At 45.2% G+C, this 24,237-nt stretch overlaps 1 protein-coding gene across 2 annotated transcripts; it reads left to right on the forward strand.

Annotated features, from left to right (window-relative positions):
* The first annotated feature begins 7,121 nt into the window (after nt 1-7,121).
* vps16 (VPS16 core subunit of CORVET and HOPS complexes) lies at nt 7,122-24,083 on the forward strand. 2 transcript variants are annotated; one of them, XM_028953999.1, is made up of 24 exons: nt 7,122-7,309; nt 7,399-7,487; nt 7,755-7,846; nt 7,948-8,076; nt 8,264-8,408; nt 8,502-8,617; nt 8,828-8,950; nt 9,435-9,490; nt 9,851-9,940; nt 10,076-10,170; nt 10,235-10,311; nt 10,397-10,528; nt 11,223-11,350; nt 11,474-11,509; nt 11,601-11,709; nt 11,844-11,978; nt 12,100-12,208; nt 13,963-14,060; nt 14,136-14,240; nt 17,564-17,641; nt 20,219-20,388; nt 20,482-20,578; nt 23,578-23,681; nt 23,753-24,083. In XM_028953999.1, the coding sequence occupies exons 1-24, from the start codon at nt 7,260-7,262 to the stop codon at nt 23,895-23,897; spliced, it is 2,508 nt and encodes an 835-aa protein (XP_028809832.1). In that variant the 5' UTR covers nt 7,122-7,259; the 3' UTR covers nt 23,898-24,083. The 2 variants fall into 2 exon arrangements, with proteins under 2 accessions (XP_028809832.1, XP_028809833.1); XM_028954000.1 differs by having other exon boundaries at nt 23,578-23,658.
* The last annotated feature ends 154 nt before the right edge of the window (nt 24,084-24,237 follow it).

The raw sequence follows: 24,237 nt of genomic DNA on the forward strand, positions 1-24,237 counted from the left end.
ATGGAGGGTGCATGGGAGTTCGCCCAACCAATCCACATGTGTTTTGTGGATTTGGAGAAGGTTTATGACCGTGTCCCCAGGGGAACCCTATGGGGGGCGCTCCAGGAGTATGGGGTGGATGGCCTTTTGTTAAGGAGGAGCGTGAGCTTGGTACGAATAGCCGGCAGTAAGTCGGACCTGTTCCCGGTGAGGGTTGGACTCCGCCAGGGCTGTCCTTTGTCACCGGTTCAGTTCATAACCTATATGGACAGAATTTCTTGGTGCAACTGTGGTGTGGAGGGTGTCGAGTTTGGTGGCAGGAGAATCTTGTCTCTGCTTTTTTCGGATGATGTGGTCCTCTTAGCTTCATCAGACTCTGACCTTCAGCCTTGCTGGGTAGGTTCGTAGCCGAGTGTGAAGCGGCTGGGATGAGGATCAGGAACTCCAAATCTGAGACCATGGTTCTCTGAAAAGGGTGGCTTGCCAACTCCAGAACGGGAGAGGGGTCCTGCCTCAAGTGAAGGAGTTTAAGTATCTCTGGGGCTTGTTCACGAGTGAGGGAAGAAGGAAGCAGGAGATCGACAGACCGATCTCTCGTGGTGAAGAGGGAGCTGAGCTAGAAAGCAAGGCTCTCAATTTACCGGTCGATCTACGTCCCAGTCCTCACCTGTGGTCATGAGCTTTGGGTAATTACCGAAAGAAAGAGATCGCGGTTACAACGACCAAAATGTGTTTCCTCTGTAGGGTGGCCAGGCGCAGCCTTAGAGATCGTCTTCCTCCATTTATCCGGGTCACGGGGGCAGCATCCCAAGTAGGGAATCCCAAGTAGGATGCCTCCAGGTCGTACTCCCTGGGAAGGTGTTTCGGCATGTCCTGCCGAGACACGCTGGAGAAATTATATCTCCAGTCTGGTCTGGGAACTGGTGGAGGTGTCTGGGGAGAGGGCTGTCTGGGATTCCCTACTTGGGATGCTGCCACCGTGACCCGGACCCGGATAAATGGAGGAAGACGGCGACGATTTATGAAAATATTAACAAAATAAGGTCGCTGGCACAGTGAATTACACTCCCTAAAAAGCTATTAGACACATCTGACAGAATGTCACGGCTGGGCGACAGGAGGAGCAGGGTTGTACTGGACCCGTCTCACCGACAGGACACCACACGCCAGGAAATGCACAATATAAAAATGAGACCAGGATGACGCGAAGTCATTCTTCCCATTGTGTCTGTGTAAGCTTTACTCTTGACTGATCCTGCCACACATCGACTAGATTGGATTGGATTGCCCAATAAGGCAGGGAAGCCTTATGTTTGGACCTCAATGTTGCCAACGCCTTTTTCAGACCACGACCAAGATTTCTGCGCTTTCTTTCACATCGCATCCAACCCCAAAATGACCCAAGACCAAAGACCATGAGTACAGCCTGCTGCCAATTCCGTCCACACTGGACACCACAACCACGACTGGCCCAGAAGACGCACAAGAGCTGCTGTTCAATCATGGGCTTGCTCCTGAGGTATGAAACGTGCTATCCACGGGTGTGGAGCTCTGAGGACTGCTGGGTAGGACTGGCAGGTCAAGTAAAGTTGAGCTGGATCTCTGAGGGCTGCTGCCGCATAGCTGTAATGAGACACAACAGGACACTGAAGCTTTAATTAGAGCTCCATTTGTCAGTAACCACTCAAACAGCCCAGGCCTGAAACATGGTGCATGAGGAGTATTTCATAACGGCACATCAGGATTTACAGGAGTGAACAGATGTCTTAATGATGCTTTAATAATCCAACTTTAAAAGGGGGAGGAGTCTGTAGGCATGCTTGCATCTGTCACAACTCCTACTTTCTCATTCTGGAAGATTTACTGTGGCAGTGGTGGAAAGGACCCGAAAACAGACGGTTGCCGGTTCGAATTTTGCGCCGCCAAGGTGCCACTGAGAAAAGCAGCGTCCCCACACACTCCTCCCCGGGCGCCTGTCATGGTGCCCACTGCTCACTTAAATACAGAGGACACATTTCACCGTGTCACTGTGTGCTGTGCTGCAGTGTCTCATAATGACTTCACTTTCATTTTAAACCCCACATGTCAGGAGTAGCACAGCATCCATCATTCCATTCTCTTTGTACCAACACAGTCTCTGTGGTAGACATCTTGGGACTGTGGCTTACATAAGTGCTTTGAAGCTTCTATCTGAACGTTTTGGTGCTGTTCACTATATCCCAGCTTAGAAATACAACTCTGTTCACAGGTCATTCAAAATGAATGGAGACACATTTTGGTAGAATAAGATATAATCACATTTCTACTAAAAGGAACAGGTCTTTAGGTCTGAAGACATTCAGTGGGTCTTCAGTGGGTTTGGGCCTCATGGTCGAATGGAGCTTAGAGATGGATGTGTCACTCATGAAATGGACCAGTCATTCTGATGTCGAAGAGGAGAAAGTTACGTCAGAAAGAAAGATGCATGGTGACCTCGGGGTTGGAACTAGTCGAGTTTTCGAGTGAGACTGACTTGCTGTCCATGACGACGTGTCTGGCAGATATGCAGATCCAGGTGTAAACATGTGGATCAGAGGGAGAAAATGGATTTGAAATGGAACATTTGTGTAGAACATAACCAGCACCATTAAGTGAAGTGATTGTCACATGTGATACACAGCACACGGTGCTCACAGTGAAATTTGTCCTCTGCATTTAACCCATCACCCTTGGTAAACAGTGGGCAGCCATGACCGGCGCCCGGGGAGCAGTGTGTGGGGACGGTGCTTTGCTCGTGGCACCTCAGTGGCACCTTGGTGGATCGGGATTCGAACCGGCAACCTTCTGATTACGGGACCGCTTCCTTAACCGCTAGGCCACCACTCCCATAAAGTGTTTTAAAAAGTGTTCTGAATGGCTTGGCTCGCCATGCTTACATTCTGCTTGACTTGTTGGTTGCTTTGTTACGTTACATTATATTGTGTAATGGACGTATCAGTTAAAGTATTTTAAAGGGGGCTGCATGTGTATTTAAAAGCGTACGTGATGACAGCATGTATGAACGCGTCTGCAGGCCGGGGCTGAGAACTTCCTTTCTAATGAGGAAGCCAGGCTAATGTGTGGATAATCACTCCAACACTTATGGAGAATGGCCTGCAGCAGCATCAGTGGTCACCTGAGCCTGATGAGCCTCTAATGAGTCCGCTGGGAGACATCGGCGAGCAAGGGGGCGAGAGGAAGGGAGGAGGCCATTTTCTTTTATTTTCTAGTTCTTTTTTCCTCCTATAATCTGGTTTAAATTGACTGCGTGGAGGGCGAGTGCTGTACATTGGCTCTGCCGTGCTATAAATGTTACCCTTGACACCTTAAAAGCCCCCGCCTCACCCTCTGAGCCTCACAGCCCCTCCCTGCTTGGACGAGTCTTAATGGGGAGATTGTGTTTCACATTTTAGAGCTGGGGTGGGGAGACAAAGCCCTATTATGATGTCAGACTTCATAAAGGACTTAAGTGCTTTTTAAAAATGACCTCTCTTCTCAGCCCATCTGCTGGTAACACCTCTCCAATCCGCAACGTCTGAAGAACGTCCCTCACCGCTCCCCTCTGCTGTGAGTTTAATTCCAGCATTTTAACAACTCATAACACTAATAAATCCATATCAGATACATAACACAGCCAGAAAACCTTCATTAAGAGAACATGTTCTCAGGGTTCTCTTCAGGCTAGACACGTCCTGATGATTATTCTGGTATGAGTTTCCCTTTGAGCTGGAGATGCTGAATAACCCACAGAAGACATTTCATTTATATACAAATGGCAGCGAACATCCCACCGCGATTCAGCCGTAGGTTCCACAGTCGTCCTGGAATCTCCTGAGATGTTCTTGCTCATGCCGCTGGCGGAGAGGGACACCACCTGGAGATAAGTGGTACTGCAGCCACCTGCCTCATAAAACACTAGTGAAAGCGAAGTGATTGTCATTGTGAAACATTGCAGCACAGCACACGGTGCACACAACAGAATGTGTCCTCTGCTTTTAACCATCACCCTTGTTGAGCAGTGGGCAGCCATGAAAGTCGCCCGGTCAGCAGCATGTGGGGACGGTACTGTGCTGAGTAGTTCAAGATTCGAACCGGCAACTTTTTCCTTACCTGCTAGGTCGCTGTCTGATCGGTGCCTTTCATATTAACATGCTAAAAGGGACAGTATATGACTGTAATGAATGAGGGGATGAATTCAATGTATTGAATATTACTGTAACTTTGTGTGTATGGGTTTTATTAATGTCTAGCTCATTGAACTGATTGTGTTGATGAAGGTTGACGGGTCATCAAAAGCATCACACTGACAGCCTTTCATCTTCTCACCAACCAGATGATCACACACAGTGAAGATATCCTCCTCTACTCCCCGTGAACTTCTCTTGCTTCTGTCTCCTGCCTCATTCCTCTCCCACAGCCATGCAAGAGAGGCCTACTGAGACACGGGTGGCGTTGGAGTTATATCGAAGAAATTGCTTCAGTCTGCTGATCTTTGGGGAAAAGTTCATCTTTAACATGACAATTAAGTGTGAGGTGTCAGGTTTCATAGAACATTGCACAAACGCTTTCCAAACATTTGCCTATGAGAAATGTATGCAATGAAAGTTCTTTTCAGGAAAATGGAAGTAAAACTTGAATGGAAAACACAAGGCACTTATCGGTGGGGGAGGAATAGTGTTTGAGAAGGAGTCGCACTGGGATACGGGCGGAGGGGGTGGGGGTTTAATTAAATTCTCTCAGCGAGAGCACAACACTCAAGCTCTGAAATGACTTTCCTAAGCCGCTGCGCCGCTAAATTGCTTTTCCCTGCAATCTCTACCTCTTTCTTTTCCCATCGTAATTTTATAAGACTGAGGAGACAGAGGTGTGGCTACAAACGGACCTCAGGGGCCCGGTCGCAGGCTCCGCCTTCCACATTGTGAAGAACATGGCAGAGAGGACGGGGATGAGAGAACGGGGGAGCTTCCTGTCTCGGTTGCTCACAGCCGCTCATTACTACTGACATCACGGGGTCAACCTCAAACTTTAAATAAAAGTACAATCAACACCAGGACACGGTGGGCCGGTGTCACTGGGAGTCATCAATATCACCAGTAGGAGGCGTTATACTCATGTGTCACTGTTGACAGTTGCAGTGGTTTTTATAGATGTACCCCACTGTCTCATTAATCACTCTGAAATGAATCATTTATGTGAAATGAATCATGTCCTTTAACTCATGTCCTATAACTTTTCAACAAACTTAAAATGACTGACAAAAAACAATGATCAAGGATGAGGGCCTCATGGGAGAAAACTGATAGGAGAGATTGAGAGGAAGTTTGTGAGCATGCCAGTGCCTTTTTTCTCCATAGATTAAATTAGATGTTCAATCAAGTTTTTGTTATTATTAAAACATTTTGCAATTTCCACAGATGTTAGATTTACCTGCACTTGTATCTGTATAAAATGTAATGTGTTCTGTATATTCTTCAATAAACTACTGATTACTAGTGATTTTACAACCTCTCACTGTGATGCTGTGATGGGATCAGAGGAGAAATCTTTTATTATGGCCCAGCGATATTAAGTCCTGCACATCCCATAATGCAATGCTTCAGTTGCCTTGCTGACTTTGTACAGCAGTTACCACGTTGATGGGTTGTGACACTGGTGCCTGCACCATTGCCAGATTTGTTAGAAAACACCCCGCTGCAATATGTAACGTTGAAAACAATGGTCTGCTTGAAATGGACGATTTTTCTTTTTCATTTTAGTGAATTTGCATGTCCTCTTCGAACTTCCTGTTTTTGCTGCTGGCCTTTTTCCTGCCTACTGACCAACGCCTCACGCCGACCAATCTTTTAGAATGGCCCTTGTGTGCCCGCTGTTTTGGATATCAATGTTGTCGTGAAGTGATTGTGAAACACTGCAGCACAGCACACGGTGACACATGTGTCCTCTGCATTTAACCCATCAGTGGGCACCATGACAGGCGCCCGGGGAGCAGTGTGTGGGGACGGTGCTTTGCTCAGTGGCACCTCGGTGGCACCTTGGTGGATCGGGATTCGAACCGGCAACCTTCTGATTACGGGGCCCGCTTCCCTGCTCCAACACTCAAGCTATGGTAAAGACTGTACTATTAATTCCACCATGTGCTCCTATTGCTGCTGTACGGTCCCATGGACCAATGCCCTACTGTGCCCCCACACGCAAGCACTCCCCAGCCTTCTGCTAATGCGCCCACTGGCCTCCCCCGTAACTATATTATATACTGTCATATACTGCTATATTGTCATATTGCTCGTCTTGTTTGTCTCAACCTGCAATGTATTATGGGTCAGTGCACAATGTGCTTTGTCGTGTTGTGTTGTGTGTTATTTTAAACTGCACTACGTTTTTTGCATCCCTGAAGCTTCACAATTTTGTCTCTCTGTGTACTTGTATATAGTGAGATATAGTGAGAAAAATAAAACTGACTTAGATATTTTTATATCAATTATTTAAAAATACTTTTGAATGGTTGAACCTTCAGAACTGGATGGAGTTGGAGGGTTAAGTCCACAGCAGTGCTTCTTAAACATCTCCTTGATTGATGAGGTCAGCCACTCATCATGTTTAAGAAGGTTTGTTTGTCCAGTCCACTGTATACAACATTTTCTGCATGTATGATTATTTCATGTTCATATATGCTCTATTCTGGGACTGGTAGTGTGAGGTATGGGACAGACGCAGTTGGGTGGTTTTCTTTTATTCAGTTACTAATGAAAGGGCCACAAGAGAAAATCCATTTAGTATTCTACACATGCAAAAAATAACAATGGGTCTGAAATTAAATTTTAATTATAGTGCTTTTATTGTGGTCTCGAATCCCCCTTTACTAACCTTGATCCTACAGAAAGGAGCTGGATTTTGATTGGGTTTTAATTGGAGTCAAGGTGGAGATTTCCTCTGTAAGGCTGGTTTGATGTGTTGAATTACGGTAATTATTGGGGGTAATTACTTCTGTCGTGAATAGGGTCATTAAGACTGCAGCGGAGTTTTAGGGCTGGATGGGACCATGAGCGCCTTCCTCCGGCCGCTCTGCGCAACCTGCAGATCTTCCTCCAGGACAGCAGGTGGCGCCAGACACACCGTCTGCTGGCGAGAAGCAGGCCAGACGGAAGAGTCGAGTTGGGACTGTGCGTGGAGCGGAACAGCAGCTGCTGTGTGTGTGAGAGGAGGGGAGAGAAGAGAAGAGAAGAGGAGAGGAGAGGAGAGAAGGAGAGACGCGACGCGACGCCATGGCGTTCGTGACCGCGACGTGGAACCCGCTGGGCGAGGCGTTTTACAGGTGTTTACAGCGGGTCAGGTGCCAGGTCACATGACATGAGTGTCGGGCTGCCTGGTTCCTCATGAACGACCCGTGTGTGTGTTTTACAGGAAGACAGAAGTGTATGAGATGGGCTGGAGGCTGAGCAGCGGGCTGAGGGACTGTCTGGTGGCCGCTGCTCCCTACGGGGGACCGATAGGTACAGAGGACCGGATTAATATCGCAAAATCAATTGTCATTTTAATGTTCTAAAGAACTGAGAGCTTCTTTTTTTTAACCTCCGTTCATTTACCTGTTTGGCCATGACTGGCCAGCCCTTAGAAGTCATTTGCTGAATCATATATTCACATCATATCGCATAACTGACTACAGTAATTTCCTGGATGAATCTCACTGAACATCCAGGCTAATCCGGTGCAGACCGGTACTGTTGTTATGTGAATTATAAAGATCTCTCTTGTCCCAGCTCTGTTGAAGGAACCTCAGCGACGTTCTCCCAGTGCCAGGCCTCAGCTGGAGATCTACTCCTCTTCTGGATGCTCCATGGCCAGCTTTGTGGTACATTTTGACATGTGAGCAGTGACATGCAGAAGGTTCCTGGTACTCCCATAATCAGATTTTCTGCTTTGTGGTTCTTCTGTTCTCCTCCCGCTCTGCAGTGGAAGAGCGGCGTTGTCAAGCATCTAGGATGGACAGTCAGTGATGATTTATTGTGTATCCAGGAAGATGGAACTGTGCTCATATACGACCTGTTTGGAAACTTCAAAAGACACTTCAGCATGGGGAATGTGAGTTTACACACACACACACACACACACACACACAGCACACACACTTTCATTTGTAATTATGGCATAGAGGAGAAATGTCATTTTCAGTTGCATTATTAAATGAATCAGAAAGCTTTTCTGAATTTATGTGGACCCTTTCATGCACCATTTAAAGTTCAGTTCTCACACACTTCATCTGTGACAGGAAGTTGTGCAGAATCAAGTCTTGGAGGCAAAGGTTTTCCATTCTCCCTACGGAACTGGAATTGCCATCATTACTGGAGCATTCCGCTTCACCTTGGCTACAAACATTGACGATTTGAAACTGCGCCGACTGCCTGAGGTGCCAGGTATATATACACACACACACACACACACTATTCCAGCTGTAGTGGTGTGTATTTAGTAGAGCATCATGAGGATTTCCCCACAATTTCCTCCAGGTCTACAAGGTCCTCCAACTTGCTGGGCAGTCCTGACTCAGGACCGGCAGAGTAAAGTACTGCTGGCCAGCGGACTTGACCTCTTCATCTTGGATAATACAGCCTGCTCTGCAGTGGTGAGGCACACACACACACACACACACACACACACTCACACGCTCACACTCCAGTCACAGCTGGGGCACAAATTGTAAGTAAGGTCTAACATTCTACACGTTTACCAGTCAGTGCCTGGATCAGCAGACCGAGACAGGCATTTAATTCTTTCTGTGCATGTCTCTATTTGTGTGTGTGTGTGTGTGTGTGTGTGTGTGTGTGTTGTTTAGACCCCACCAGGTTTGTCCCCTCAGGTCTGCAGTATTGTTCAGATGTGCGTGTCTTTCAGCTATAAGTACCTTGCACTCTTCACTGACTCTGGACACGTCTGGATGGGGTCTGCCAACCTGAAGGTAATAGATCTGTCTGCGTCTGCGTGCGTGATGGAAACCTTCAATTCGATTACGATTATCAATACCTTTTTATTACCGATTCATCACAGTCAGCTTTTCCTCCACTCCCACTTCGGGATAGAACCCGTGCCCTTGCTTGGATTCTAGGTTGCACGAAAATAATTCACGGCATGCAGGGGTCAAAGTTCAACAAATTTCAACTTTGACCCCGTGCGAGAATAAGGCCGCCGAGTGGTGCGCCATGCAGTGTGAAACTTTTACCAGGAGAGGCACTGTCTCAGATCTCAGAACTACTTTTTACCAAGAATTTTTAAACCTCCGTCATAAAATCACCAAACAATGTCACTGTGGTAAAATGGATTGTGTTCTGCACTGCGGCGCGCTGCATACATTATACGATTCATTTCATCACCCGTAGCGTCTGCAACCCTGAGTGGTTGTGTTGTCAGTGTAGATCATTATCAAGTTTGCATTGTGTTTACAGGAGAAACTGAGTGAAGTGGAGACGAAAGTCAAGACTCCCCCGAAGCAGATGGTCTGGTAGGTTCCAAAATATCCTGAAATGAGTCTGTCACTGAACTCTCTGTCACTGTCAGAAGTCAGGGACATGCCCCTGGCCAGACATACCCACTTCATCTTCTTTTAAAACCCATCCGAATTTTAAATTGCCTCTATTTGGGGCAGTGGTAGAAGCGGGCCCGTAATCAGAAGGTTGCCGGTTCAAATCCTGATCCGCCAAGGTGCCACTGAGGTGCCACTGACTGCATCCTCGGGCACCTGTCATGGCTGCCCACTGCTCACTATGGGTGATGGTTTAAAAGCAGAGGACGCATTTTGTTGTGTCATTGTGTACCATGCTGCAGTGTTTCACAATCACTTCACGTTCTTTTTTGCTTTCAGGTGTCGGAGGCCCAAGAGCCATCAGCCCTCAGTTGTGATGATGTGGGAACGGCACCTCCTGGTGGCTGGGGAGTGTAAGGAAACCATTCAGTATCCTCCAAGTCTATTTCACTCCTTATTTTTCCCCCTCACTTGATCTGAGTCGGCATTAACCGATGTACAGAGGACTCACACACTCGTCAAGGTCAAGTTTCACTGGAGTTTAACCTTTAACCTCTGTTATGGGTATCATCTGGATGAGGAGTCAGTATTGGTGCCAGAGTTAGATGGGGTTCGCATCATCAGCAGCACACACCATGAGCTGCTGCAGGAAGTGCCAGGTTGGTACACACGCGCACACACATACACACAAACACACCTAATTTCAGCCTTGTGTCTCCACAGCTGCATGTGAGGAGATTTTTAAAATTGCCTCCATGGCACCGGGAGCCTTACTGTTGGAAGCACACAAGGAGTATGAGGTAATGTGTGTATGTGTGTGTGTGTGTGTGTGTGTGTGTGTGGAAGAGAATGCAAATGAATATCTGAGTGTGTTTCTCTCTGCAGAAGGAGAGTCAGAAAGCTGACGAGTACCTGCGGGAGATAAAGGAGCAAAGCCTTCTGGGAGAAGCAGTGAGGCAGTGTGTGGAAGCAGCAGGACATGAGCATGACATAGAGACACAGAAAATACTGCTGAGGGTGAGACACACATACACACACAGGCCTGGATTCTGTCATATTCTAAACCGTCAGTCAGAGATATTCAGGCTTGACCAGACTTCTTTACTAATTTACCGTGTGAGAAGGGGCGGATGCGTGTGTGTGTGTGTGTGCGTGCGTGCGTGCGTGTGCACGCATCATATACATGCATTCATAGCTAAATACACAAACAAGCTATTCTCTACCATTCACTGGCACATATGCTGGGACCAAGCCCACTACCAGGAAAATCTCCCTGAAAACATTTCTTTGAAAGCATTTTGAGCCACCCTCCAGTGTTGCCAGATTGGTAAGAAATATTTGCTCAGTTAATATGTATTCATTTACATTTGTGACAAATTAAATTAGAAGAGGAATAATGATTTAATTAATTTAATTGTAACTACCTTATTATCGTTAACTGATTTCTCAAAAAAAGAAATTGAAGTCAATGCGGCAAATGTCATTGGCGGGGTTCAAACCGGCAACCTTCTGATTACGGGGCCGCTTCCTTAACCGCTAGGCCACCACTGCCCCAAATGACTGGAAAAGACTGCACCACCACAATACAAAAATATTTGAAGAGCCTCTCTTCCTACAAGCCCGTTTGAACTGTTTCTTCTTCTTATTATTATTATGAGGAAGTGTTGAAATGGATTCCGGTCATTAACTCTCTCTCTCGTTCACGTTTCAGGCAGCTTCATTTGGGAAGTGTTTTCTGAGCAACTTTCCTGCAGAGTATTTTGTAATCATGTGCAGAGACCTACGGGTACTCAACGCTGTGCGCTCCTACACCGTGGGAATCCCCCTCACACACACACAGTATCCTTTTTACCCTCACACACACTCTCAGACAGGGTTAAACACTGCTCGTATTAAGGTGTGCCTGTGTATGTGTCTAGTAAGGTTCTGCATAGTACAGTATGTGTCCTAACCTTCTTTCAGATACAAGCAAATGACCTGCCAGGTTCTCATTGACAGGTAACACTCGTCACTGTGTCCACTAGATGTTTCAGCTGGGCATTTGTTGTGAACTTGTTTTATGTAGAGTGTGTGTTTGTGTGTCCCATAGGCTGGTGTACCGTAAGCTTTACCCTTTGGCCATAGAGATCTGCCGCTACCTTAAAACCCCCGAGTACCAGGGAGTGAGCAGAGTACTGAAGCACTGGGCCTGCTGCAAGGTGTGTGTGTGTGTGTGTCTTGTGTGATTTTTAACTCATATTATATGTACAGTAAATGTAAGTATTTTGTGATGAGAGACATCCTTTGGACTGATGAAGGAAAGTTGTCATCCATCCATTTCTTTCTTTGTCAGGTTCAGCAGAAGGAGGAGTCTGATGAAGCCATAGCTCGTGCAGTGAGTGTCAAGCTGGCGGAGGCGGCAGGAATCTCCTACTCTGAGATCGCCAGTAAAGCGTACGAGTGTGGTCGCACCGAGCTCGCCATCAAGGTGCTTCTTACACACAACACAACACTTTCCCTGCTCTTTGTGTAGCCACATATCACCATAGGTCACATGTATTCATTCCTTCATGTTCTTTCATTCTGCCTCTCCTGGTCTCCCTCTGCAGCTACTGGAGTTTGAACCAAGATCTGGTGAGCAGGTTCCTCTGTTACTGAAGATGAAGAGAAGCCAACTGGCTCTGAGCAAAGCCATTGAGAGTGGAGACACTGACCTGGGTACATTCCTCTCACCTTAAACCCCTCCATTGATGCACCTGTTTCTGAAACAAGGTGCAAACCTTCTCAAACTGGCTGTTTGCTTTTCCACCAGTCATGCCATATGGCTCATATATTGAGATATTGATAGGCACCAGACTTTTCCAATATATTTTTATAGATTTAAATACAAAAAAATGTAACAAAGTAAATAGGTAAGAGGCTCCCACTTGATAATTACTGATTATATTTCAACAAGATATTTAACCCAAACTGATGCAGTGAGTAGCATCTTATTATATGGAAAAGATGATACTCGGTTTTAGAAGGGTCCAATTAAAGGATCAAAGTTTTCTCTAGTACTGAACCAGGAATAGTCTAGTCAGGAGGGAAAAATTTATTTTTATTTAAATCAAATTAAACAAGCCTTCAGTCTGTCAGTAATTCACCGGTCATGGTGCACTGACCTTTATGGGTCAGATCATGCAATTACATGAACTCAAAATTATGTGATTTATATTATGAGTACATGAACTGATGCGACAATATATTATACCACTGAACTGAGAAATGATGTCTATCATTTCAGTCTGGTCAAGATCGTTCAGTAAATGAGCGGTCAGGAAACACAAACTTCTGATCTTTAGTACCTATCCATTCCATATGATTTGCTGCTTGTAAATTAGTTTCGTGATTGGTTAAAAGTTTTCACATGTTGTATTAAATGTTGAAATGTCATTTGTGATCGCATATATAACAGTGGTGGGGCAGTGGTGGCCTAGCGGTTAAGTAAGCGGCCCCGTAATCAGAAGGTTGCCGGTTCGATTCCCGATCCGCCAAGGTGCCACTGAGGTGACAATCACTTCACTTTTAACATGCAGTGGGTACGGAAAGTATTCAGACCCCCTTAAATATTTCTGTTCTATTGCAGCCATTTGCTAAAATGATTTAAGTTTATTACGTTCACACAGCACCCCATATTGACAGAAAAACACAGAATTGTTGACCGTTTTTCAGATTTATTAACAAAGAAAAATGGGTTTACTTGCATCACATGGGTTTACTTGCATACTTTTTCCATCAACTTTCCTATGAACCAGAAGACCTAGGTTCAAATTCCACTTACTACCATTGTGTCTCTGAGCAAGACACTTAAGACACTGATTATGGGGGGCCACTTCCTTAACCGCTCGGCCACCACTGCCACGCATGTTACGGACCCGGTGTGGCTGTTGCGACCTTGCACGCCGCCATCTGAGGAGACCTCAGCCCAGAAAAGAAAATTCTTTTATACATTTGACTTCCAAAACGTTCCCACAGACCAATCAAGATTTGTCCTTTATGTCTCTGCCTTGCCATTTGCTGGCTTGTTTGTCAAGCTGAAACATCCCCCAATGATACAGGCCTGCCTTGGACTTGGGATTTCCTATTTTACACTTGTCTAGAACCAACACTGATTCACATTCATGTAATCACTGTTTACTTGTGAAATACAGGCACTTTCCTGCTCTGTAGAGCAATTATCTGTCTGTGATTTTTTTTTTTTTACTTCCAGTAAATGTTTGGAAAGGACTATTTGTAAGGTGATCACATGCTCTTTGCCTGTGGTAAATTTGAACAAAGTGGCTTTAAAAATCTCGTTTTAAAAGTCTTAAATTTGCCTATTTTAAACCTGCTGATTCCCAGTCAAGGCTATGGGCGGTCCAACAAAATATTGATACATATGAAACTATTTGATATTGGAAACGGAAATAACCTTATCTGTGTGTTCCCAGTTTACACTGTGGTCACCTACCTGAAGAATGAGATGAACCGTGGTGATTTCTTCATGACCCTGAGGAACCAGCCAGTGGCCTTGAGTCTCTACAGACAAGTGAGTTCATTTTAATGATTAATAGTTTGTATGTAGCACAATTAATTGTGTGTAACAATTAATGTTTGTGTGTAGTTCTGTAAGCACCAGGAACAGGACACAATAAAAGACCTTTTCAATCAAGATGACGACCATCAAGAACTGGGAAGCTTCTATGTGAAGGCCAGCTACAAGGAAAAGGTATGTTTCCAAGATGTCTCCAGCCGTCCTAAAGACTTTCTATACTGCCGCTGTGGAGTATGTGGCTGCATCCTGACACAGAGCCCCACTTCATGGTTTGGTAACAGGATCACAAAGCCCTACAGAGGGTGATCCGTGTGGCGGAACGCTGCTGCAGGTCACTTCTTCGTTCTCTGCAGTACATTTACATCAAGAGATGTAGGACCCGGGCCATCAAAGTTATTAAGGACAAAACAAAATCAGCCAAAAGACTTGTCATGGCCAGGACTGAGAGACTCGGGAGGAGTTTCTATCCTCACCGGGAACAGGTCTGACTTACTGCAGGCTATGCGGACCAAACTTCTCCTCTGGTACAGGGACTGGATGGCCCTTAACAAAAGGCCATTCACTCCATACTCCTGGAGCGCCCCCCATAGGGTGCCCCTGGGGACACGGTCATAAACCTTCTCCAAATCCACAAAACACATGTGGATTGGTTGGGCAAACTCTCATGCCCCCTCAATCACCATAGCAAGGGTAACGAGCTGGTCCACAGTCCACGGCCAGGACGAAAACCACATTGCTCCTCCTCAATCTGAGATTCAACTATCAACCGGACTACCTTGGAGTAGACCTTTCCAGGGAGGCTGAGAAGTGTGATCCCCCTAGTTGTAACACACCCTCTGGTCCCCCTTCTTAAAAACGGGGACCACCACCCCAGTCTGCCACTCCACCCCCGATGTCCACGCAGTGTTGCAGAGACATGTCAACCATGACAGCTTTACATCATCCAGAGCCACGAGATACCCAGGATGGATCTCATCCACCTCCCCTTTGACTACCTCAGCAACATCTGCCCCTCAGATTGGACAGTCCATACCCAGGTATCCCAGCCCTGGTTCCTCCTCGGAAGGAACTGCGATTGCGGAGCTCTTCAAAGTATTCATCCCACCGCCTGAGTATAGCCCCAGTCAACGTCAGTAGCTCCCATCCAGACCGTAAACAGTGTGAGTGAGTTGCTTCCTCTCCTCAGGCATCGGGTGGTTTGCCAGAACCTCTTTGGAGTCGATCGGTAGTCTTTCTCCATGGCCTCACCGAACTCCTCCCACGCCCGAGATTTTGGTGACTGCCACTGCTGCACCCCACTTGGCCATCCGGTACCTGTCTCCTGCTTCTGGAGACCCACAGACCAGCCATGCTCTTTAGGCCTCTTTCTTCAGCCTGACCGATCACCTAACCTCTGGTATCAACCAACAGGTATGGGGGTTACCGCCATGACTTGCACTGGCTACCTTGCAACCACAGCTAGCAACAGCCGCCTCAACAATTGCAGAGCAGAACAAGGTCCATTCTGACTCCATGTCCCCCACTGCTCTCGGAATACGGTCAAAGCTCTGCCGGAGGTGCGAATTGAAGACCATCTTGACCGGTTCTTCTGCCAGGAGTTCCCATCAGACCCTCACTATACGTTTGGGTCTGCCAGGTCTACATGGCATCTTCCCCTGCCATCTGATCCAACTCACCACCAGGTGGTGATCAGTTGACCGCTCCGCTCCTCTTCACCCGAGGGTCCAAAACACATGGCCACAGGTCAGATGATTCGACTACAAAGTCAATCTTCACTTCGACCTGTGATTTAGGCTGCCCTGGTACCAGGTGTACCGATGGGCATCCTTATGTTCAAACATGGTGTTCGTTATAGCCAAACTGTAGCTTCCACAGAAGTCCAATAACGAAAACACCACTCGAGTTCAAATCTGAAAGTGAAGTGAAGTGATTGTCACACGTGATACACAGCAGCACAGCACACAGTGCACACAGTGAAATTTGTCCTCTGCATTTATCCCATCACCCTGAGTGAGCAGTGGGCAGCCATGACAGGCGCCCGGGGAGCAGTGTGTGGGGACGGTGCTTTGCTCAGTGGCACCTCAGTGGTACCTTGGCAGATCGGGATTCGAACCAGCAACCTTCTGATTACGGGGCCACTTCCTTAACCACTAGGTCACCACTGCCCCGGCAGGCCATTCCTCCCAATCACGCCCCTCCAGGTCATGCTGTCATTGCCCACATGAGCGTTGAAGTCCCCCAGCAGGACAATGGAGTCCCCAGTGTAGCACTCATCCCAGGGCCTACAAAAACGGTGGGTACTCTGAGCTGCGCTAATTCCAAAAAACAGGCTGAGAACAAAAAGCCAACCCCAGCCCTCCGCTTCTCACCCAGAGCAACTCCAGCAAAGGAGGGTGTCCAACCTCTCTCAAGGACTTGGGTTCCAGAGCCAATGCTATGTGTCAAGGTGAGTCCGACTATATCTAGCCGGTACTGCTCAACCTCTTCCACAAGCTCCAGCTCCTTCCCTGCTAGAGTGGTGATGTACCATGTCCCAATAGCCAGTTTCTTTGTTCCGGAGATCGGACCGGCAAAGCTCCAGCCTCGGTCTGCCACACGATCCATATTGCACCGAAACCGAAAAATGTTCTTCCTGTGGGTGGTGGGTCCACAGTTGGATGAGCCCATGTATCCGGTTCGCGCCAGGCACGGCCGGGCCCCATGGGTGAAAGCCCAACCACCATGTGCTCTCCCACGGTCTCCAACCCCAGGTCTGGCTCCAGGGTGGGACCATGGTAACTCTCAGGGCCGGATACTCAGACTCTTTGTTTTTCCTTCCATGAAAGATCTTCTGAACCGTTCTTTGTGTCACCATTTACCTAAGACCAATTTGTCATTGGAGACACTACCAGGGGCCCCAGACAACATAGCTCCTAGGATCATTAGGGATCTCATACTCCTCAACCATGATAAGGTAACGGTTCAAGGAGGAGATGAACTTGTAGTTAAAAATGCAACAACACAAGCCAAATTTGTTTCTGCACCAGTTCCTATATACTACTATATGTAGTACACCTTTCTTAAAATATTTTGATAATTCTTTGTGCTTAATTTATTATAATTTTTTTTATTTATTAAATAATTACCTCTTGCTTATGTATAAGCAGAGGACATAGAAAAGAACTCAGGAATTCAACCCTGAATCTGCTAGGCCGGTTATTGCACAATCAATGCACTTTAAAACTGGAATATCTGCACTATTAATCAATATTTTATTTTATTTTACTTAACATTACATTCTGGTTCATACTGTGTCACCACCCAGTCATGTCTGTCAGTTCTTTTTGAAAATAAAAATGTGCTTTTTTTTTTTTTTTTTTTATGCACAATCAAAAACAGAGCAGTTCAGGATGCATTTATACTGGTATAACTATGATAAAAATCTTAAATGTATATGCATGTGTGGATGTGGATCTAACTGTAAAATGACCTGCTGTGTGTGTATGTGTGTTTTGTAGAGGTTGGAGGCACGTTTATCTCTTCTCCAGAGTGCGGTGGATGAATACAACAAGGCCAAGAATGAGTTTGCTGCCAAGGTCTGATACCTCAATACATTCTCTCTCGGTCTCACTGATTCTAACAACCTTTGTAAATTAACAGCATGAACCAAGACAATCTTTGTTTTTCCATAATTGAGTTTGGATCACAAAAATATTGCTGACCATTCATGTCATTATGAGGACATCTTGGAAGGAGGTAGCAGTGAGCTTGGATGTCCCTCAAGGACTGTGAGGGAGTATTGTCAGCATGAAAGATCCCAGGGCTCCAGCAGGGTGGTAGATGTCTGTGATGAGACTGTTGGGGGGTATTCAGGGCCAGAAAGTCTAGAGAGAGCCAGTGTTAAGGTCAGCCTTCCTTACAACAGACTGTCACTTCCACAACTCTCCTACCACCTTTGTTTGAGGTTATTAGTAAGGTTACTCGTATTACAGCCTCTGGATTGTGAATGATCTCTTCTGGGTTTAACATCTTAACATTTTATTTTCCTCTTGGTTCAGTTCCCTCTCTCACAGGGAAAAATACAAATCACGCAACAACTCTGCAATCTCTCTGCCATAGGAACAACACGAGTAAAAACTGGAAGCCGACAACATTTACCCATAATTCACTGTTCTCAAATCTTGTGAAATAGTTTGGTCCTGTTTTTGGTTTAGTATGCATTCTCACCTGGGGTACCGCACCTGTCTATTTGATATTTAATTATTTTTAATTCACACCCGAGTATGATTACTGTGTTCACACTGGACCAAACAAATCACACCACGGGGTGAAACGAAGTCGAGTTCGATCCGATGTAGGTGTGACACACATCTGGAGTCAAGACAGGAAAATGACTCTATTCTAACACACTTTAATATCAATAAAAAAATCTATTTTATTTCTAAAGCACTTTAAAAACAACAGTCAACCAAAGTGCTGTACAGAATGCAGTTCAAAACCTCACATAGGATACAATTACAGTTAAAACTAGGTAAAACAGCAAATTATTTCAATAATAATAGTAAACCCAACATCTCAAATCTGGGGAGGAATAATATCATTGGGAGAGCCTGCGGGCTTCATGTGGTCAATAATTTCTCCCAGTTGTTGCAACGTGACTGGTCAAACTGGTCTGAGACTGCAGGACAGGCGATCTGTAAGGAGGGATCTTAAGCAGCAGGGCACAAACTGGACCTGATACTTGAGACCTTATTAATAAAAAAGTTCAAACATTTTTAATTGGTTCTCTATCTGAGTTCGTTGAGAAACATTAAGGGCTGAAATTACCGTTTTAAAAAGAATCCGGTGGTGGTGTGAGTTAGTGGTCATTTTATCAGAGAGATGTTTAGTTTTTGCAGCTTTTGCTTTTTTTCTGATTTGCTGCGGCAGCTTTTCTTAATGATCTGATACCTGCAGTCCGTCATTCCATTTCCACTCAGCTCTCCTACAAATGCGTCTAGTCGAGCGTGTGGCACTGTTTAGCCAAGGCTCGTGTCTAGGCTAGGCACATATTAACCTTAGTGGTTAATCAAGGGTTAATCAGAATCAAGGATAAACTGACAAATCGAGTCAAAATCAGAGGACATTACCTCCATGTCAGAATTGACTGATTCTAATTCAGAATAAACTCCTGCTGAATCAAAGCTTGAACACTGTTACACATAGAGATGAGATCAAATAAAAAAGAGGTGTGGTCGGAAGATTCATAATCACAAACACCAAGGTTACAAACAGTTAGACCACTAGTTAAAATAAGATCAAGAGCGTCCCCCCTCTCCTGTGTGGGGCCAGACACACACTGTACAAGGGTAAATGAGTCAATAAGATTTAAAAAATCTTTGGCCACACATGTGAACATTAAAATCACCAACTATAAGAATTTGGTCATGTTTAACAATCAGACCATTTAGATAACAGATGAAATTGCTGTATTTAGGAGGAATATGTATCACATTAATATATATAGTCCCCAGTTCAAACAAGTTTATTTCAAAGCTGGATTAGGACGCTGCCAATGCAGTATATTTACAGTCATATTTATTGCGGTAAATCCTAGCTGTGCTTGGCAAGTTTAAGTACAAGCCGTGGTTCAGTAAAGACACTAGTCCCACCGGTGTTTCTGTTATGTGAAGAATTCTTTTAGAATGAAGGTTTTGTTGGCGTTCACCAGAGCCATCCTTATATAGGCTGGAGCAGCATTATGATCCACTGGTGAGGCCCTAGTTTGTGGCCAAAGATTGTGGTGGTTCACTCCGTTTCTGCCATAGGGATGAGGGCACCAGATCTTCCGTTCTCCGGTAGACCAGCTAGTAGAGCTGGCCATCTGCAGGCTTCATTCTTCCTGTTGCGTTTCCCTCGGCACCTGCGCTTTCTGCGGGTGGGTAGGCCAGCAATGCGGAGGAGGTATTTCGGCATGCCGGCCAGGATCTGTCTAAAATCCTGGAGTGTCAGGCGATCGTACACGACTAGAGAGTTTGCTGCAATAAAGACAACATACATACAACCAGAGACAAGATGCAAGCTGTGAGCACTGGCGCCATCTTGTGTTCCTGTATATAATCTATCTGACTACAGCCCGGCAATTCATATGATGTTCCCTTTCCTCCACTGCCTTGTTAAATCTTCCTCTCCAGGCCACAGACGAGGAGATGCGCCTGCTGCGTTTCCAGCGACGCCTTGAGGAAGAGAAGGGTGAGCAGCTGCTGGGTTTGAGTCTACAGGACACGCTGCGCGTGCTGCTCTCTGTTGGCCTAAACAAACCCGCCGAGCAGCTCTACAAAGACTTCAGAGTCCCCGACAAGAGGTGAGTTCTGGCGAGACTGAGCACGAGAAGAGCATCTCTGCTGCTCTGTCTGGTTGCTTCAGAGGTCCAGGGTGTCTGTGTTTGTCCTCTCAGGTACTGGTGGCTGAAGATCACTGCTTTGGCTGACAAGGAGGACTGGGATGAGCTGGAGAAGTTCGCTAAGAGCAAGAAATCCCCAATTGGCTACCTGGTATGGCAGGAGATTTATGGCAGGGTGTTTCATGTATTAAAAGTGAAATGTTTTTCATTTTGGTTCATTCAGAACCGAAACATAATTTTTATTAATAATAATATATGATGAATGGACAAGTAAATTACTTTCATCTTAGGGCACCTTCTTTGTACCACATGGGTGGTTACATTGGTGCCATAGTCATGGATTGCATTGTGGCAGTTTCACAAAATTTTTCCGTTATGCGATATTAATGCTAGCCAGAAACAAAATAAATACTTTCAAACAAAAGTACTTTCGGAGGGGTGCCTTCCTCAGTGGCACCTTGGCAGATTGGGATTCGAACCCAGGCCTCCAGAAGAGACTGCGACCTTACACTGCTCGGCTCTCCTGACCTCCACTTGGCCATCTTAAAGTACTGATAACACACAGAATATAGGTCCCATAATGCAGTGCGCACTTTGCTAACAAACTGATTACCCTACTCACTGAGGCTCCTATAGATTGGTACCGAACTGCTCAAATAATTTACCATAATTATAACTGCATTAGTTGTCCACCAGGTGGCGCATTAGGTGCTGATGGAACCTGAACCTGACGGGTTTTTACAGTGGCTTGCACAGTAAAGGATCGGTCATGTATGGCAAGCAGTCAGTACCAATACCCTCCATGTTTTCTTCTATTCTAATCAATGATGGTTTTTGATTGGGCAATATTGATTGATATGGGCTGCATCACTGGCATTGCCAATTTATTTTCATGTTTCTTTGCGCGCCCATCCTGCCCTGACATCATGATTGCAATAGAATCGTTTTTCTATTCCCCGTTTGTGGTGAGTAAGGGCCCCAGAGGGATGGGGCGGCATCTAATAACCAGCTCACGATGTTGAAGTAGCTCCTTATTAGTGCTGTGTGATTCATGACTCACCCGGGTTAATTACCCATTAAATAACTCATGAATCGTGAATCTGAAGTCTCCATTGAACCAGTTCCTTTGAGTCCTTACTACACCATGTCTATAATCATTAAAACATCAATTACTACCATGAAAGTTGCATAACCATCTGAATCGCGCACAGAGTACGCAGCATTCCAAACCTGAGTCCACGGATCCGAGTCGGAATCACTCAGAGATCTGGGTTAGCGCTCATAACCCGAGTCCATGGATCCTGTGGTGTCTTTTCATAGTGCTCCCTGAACGATGGTAATGAGTGAATCCACCAATCAAATCACCTTAATCGTTCATATGAGCGGAAGGAGCATTCAGAACAGCCGTAGAGTAAAGCACAGAGTTCCACAGACTTGTTCATACACGCATCACTGATTAGACTTTATTAGCTGAAAGAATGTAGCCCAATTCCTCAATTGACCTCACTGCCTTTATTTCACACCCCACAACCACAATATCTGAGGAAAAAAAATATTAAAGCCATTCACACATTTGGGCAGATTATTTATTTGTCTGTCTGTGTGCAATATAACTCTTAAGAACTTTTATTTGGATGAAATTTTTGGGCAATGTGGGTATTAGGACAGTGAAAAGCTGATAAAATATTGGTGGTGATCCAGAACCTCATCTGGAATAATATAAATTAAAGGCTAATTATAAGACCCAACATTAAAACTATTATGAAGATAATTACTAGACCCACAATATTTTGTAATGTTACCCTTTGCCTTCGGGCTTTAGGCTTGATTATATCGGTCATTTCTGTCACTAACTTGTGTGACTGGGTGGCTAGGTCAGGTTGCCATGGTAATTTAGAACAAATAATAGAACAATCTTACCCCATTGAAAGTGATTCATTCTCATCACAAGACATTTTAATACTTCAGTTGACTCACAGCTGTCGATTTGGCAATACTGACTCAAGTGACTCGGGAGAGCCAGATCCTTAAAAGGGTCAGAGTATTACAGCTCTGCTCCATATTCGAATAGTCAGTTCCACCTTAAATACCGCTCAGCAGGCTGCAATACTCGTATAAAAAAAGTGAAGGGATAGTCATTGTGACACAGCAGCACAGCACACGGTGCACACAGTGAAATTTGTCCTCTGCCTTTAACCCATCACCCCGAGTGAGCAGAGGGCAGCCATGACAGGCGTGCCTGCTTACTGCTGCTGCTGGGCTGAAGTCTCACACCTGGTTAAAGGGGGAAGGGGCTGCATCCAAATTAAGCACATTTCATTTTATACATGCATAATATTGTCTATATATATATATATATTTTTTTTTAAATACAAATCGAATGTGTGCACTAAAGTGTCTATTCCTTTCCATTGGGGTGATCCTTGGTTTGCAGGATGGGTGTTGATACTGGAGTGCAAAATTAACACCCATGGAAGACGGACAAGAAAAGGCCAAAGCCCCATATGTTTATCTGGTTAAATTCAGTGTGGTTCCAACAACCAGTTTTACAATAAAATATGTTAATATATAATTCTTAATGTTTTATATTTCTGTGTGTGTGGCGGTAGTTAATGTATGCATTTTCATGGCTGAGCGAAAGCAGACCACTTATTTCAGTTCCACAACCAGCAATTTTTTTTTTTAATTTAGATTTTACAAACCTATAGTTTTTTAATAAAGTGTCATATCAGAAGTGCTTGCAGTGAGTCCACAATCAGCAAGCATCTGTACGCATCATTTTTCCAGAATGGAAATCAGGTTTATAGTGTTTTTAAATGCATCATCTGAATCCGCTCATATTAAGAACACCTGAATTCTCCATTCTAGTTCTTTTAATATCAAGATTTTTTCAGGGTTTTTGCTAAATAAATGCTTTTGATAACCTAGCATGTCTTCCGGTTGAAAAGGATACGTTCAATGCACTTGATGTCAAAATATGAATAAAGTAATACTTTTCAGCGCCTACAAACGTGAAAAATACCAACTGGAATCACTTGTTCAATTTTTATATGAATTTGTTCCTTTTTCCTTATAAAGTGTATCTATCCATTATTAATTTCCTGGTTCTGATCTGAGAACTTCTTTTCCTCTGTGTCCTTCTGCCTTCAGCCGTTTGTTGAGGTGTGTGTGAAAAAGCACAATAAATCTGAGGCCAAGAAGTACATCTCCAGAGTGACTCCTGAACAGAAGGTCAAAGCCCACTTGGCCGTGGGGTGAGTGTGTGGGGTGAGTGTACGTGTTTATTGGAATATCAGGTTTATGCTGCTCTCTCTCTTTATTGCAGGGATCTGGAGGGTGCAGCAGAGGCTGCTATAGAGCGCCGCAGCGAGGCGGAGATCAGCATGGTCCTGTCACGCTGCCTGTCCACCACTGACCGAGGCCTAGTCGACCGCCTCAACCGCGCACGCTCCACCACAGCTAAGAAGTGACCTCCGACCTCCGCCTGGGTGCTTTCACTTTCAGGAAGAGGAGTAATGATCCAGCAGCATAACCCCATTGCTCTGATGATGCTCATATTTTGCATATTGTTTTCATGTGGGCTATGCTAGCCGCTCTGCACACCAGTTTTGTAAATGTTTGCTGATGGTTATTAAATCATTCTGTCAATACTGTTACTCATTTCATAGTGTTATTACATGTAATATTTAACTTCTCAAGTGTTTTCTCCACAGCAATAGGGCCACAGTAAAGCTATCTTTCTAAAACTGAGCAGTAGGGTGACCTGAAACCCATCCTGGGATCCTGGCCAACCTCATAAAACTACCGCTG

This window comes from Denticeps clupeoides, chromosome 15, assembly GCF_900700375.1.
Source record: "Denticeps clupeoides chromosome 15, fDenClu1.1, whole genome shotgun sequence".
Classification (NCBI taxonomy): Eukaryota; Metazoa; Chordata; class Actinopteri; order Clupeiformes; family Denticipitidae; genus Denticeps; species Denticeps clupeoides.

Bases quoted from the DNA above. Each gene is read 5' to 3' on its own strand.
- vps16 (XM_028953999.1), top strand. From the start codon at position 7,260: ATGGCGTTCGTGACCGCGACGTGGAACCCGCTGGGCGAGGCGTTTTAC. The intron at 7,488-7,754 runs GTACAGAGGACC...CTCTTGTCCCAG, and splicing joins TCCCTACGGGGGACCGATAG to CTCTGTTGAAGGAACCTCAG. The intron at 10,312-10,396 runs GTAATGTGTGTA...TTCTCTCTGCAG, and splicing joins AAGCACACAAGGAGTATGAG to AAGGAGAGTCAGAAAGCTGA.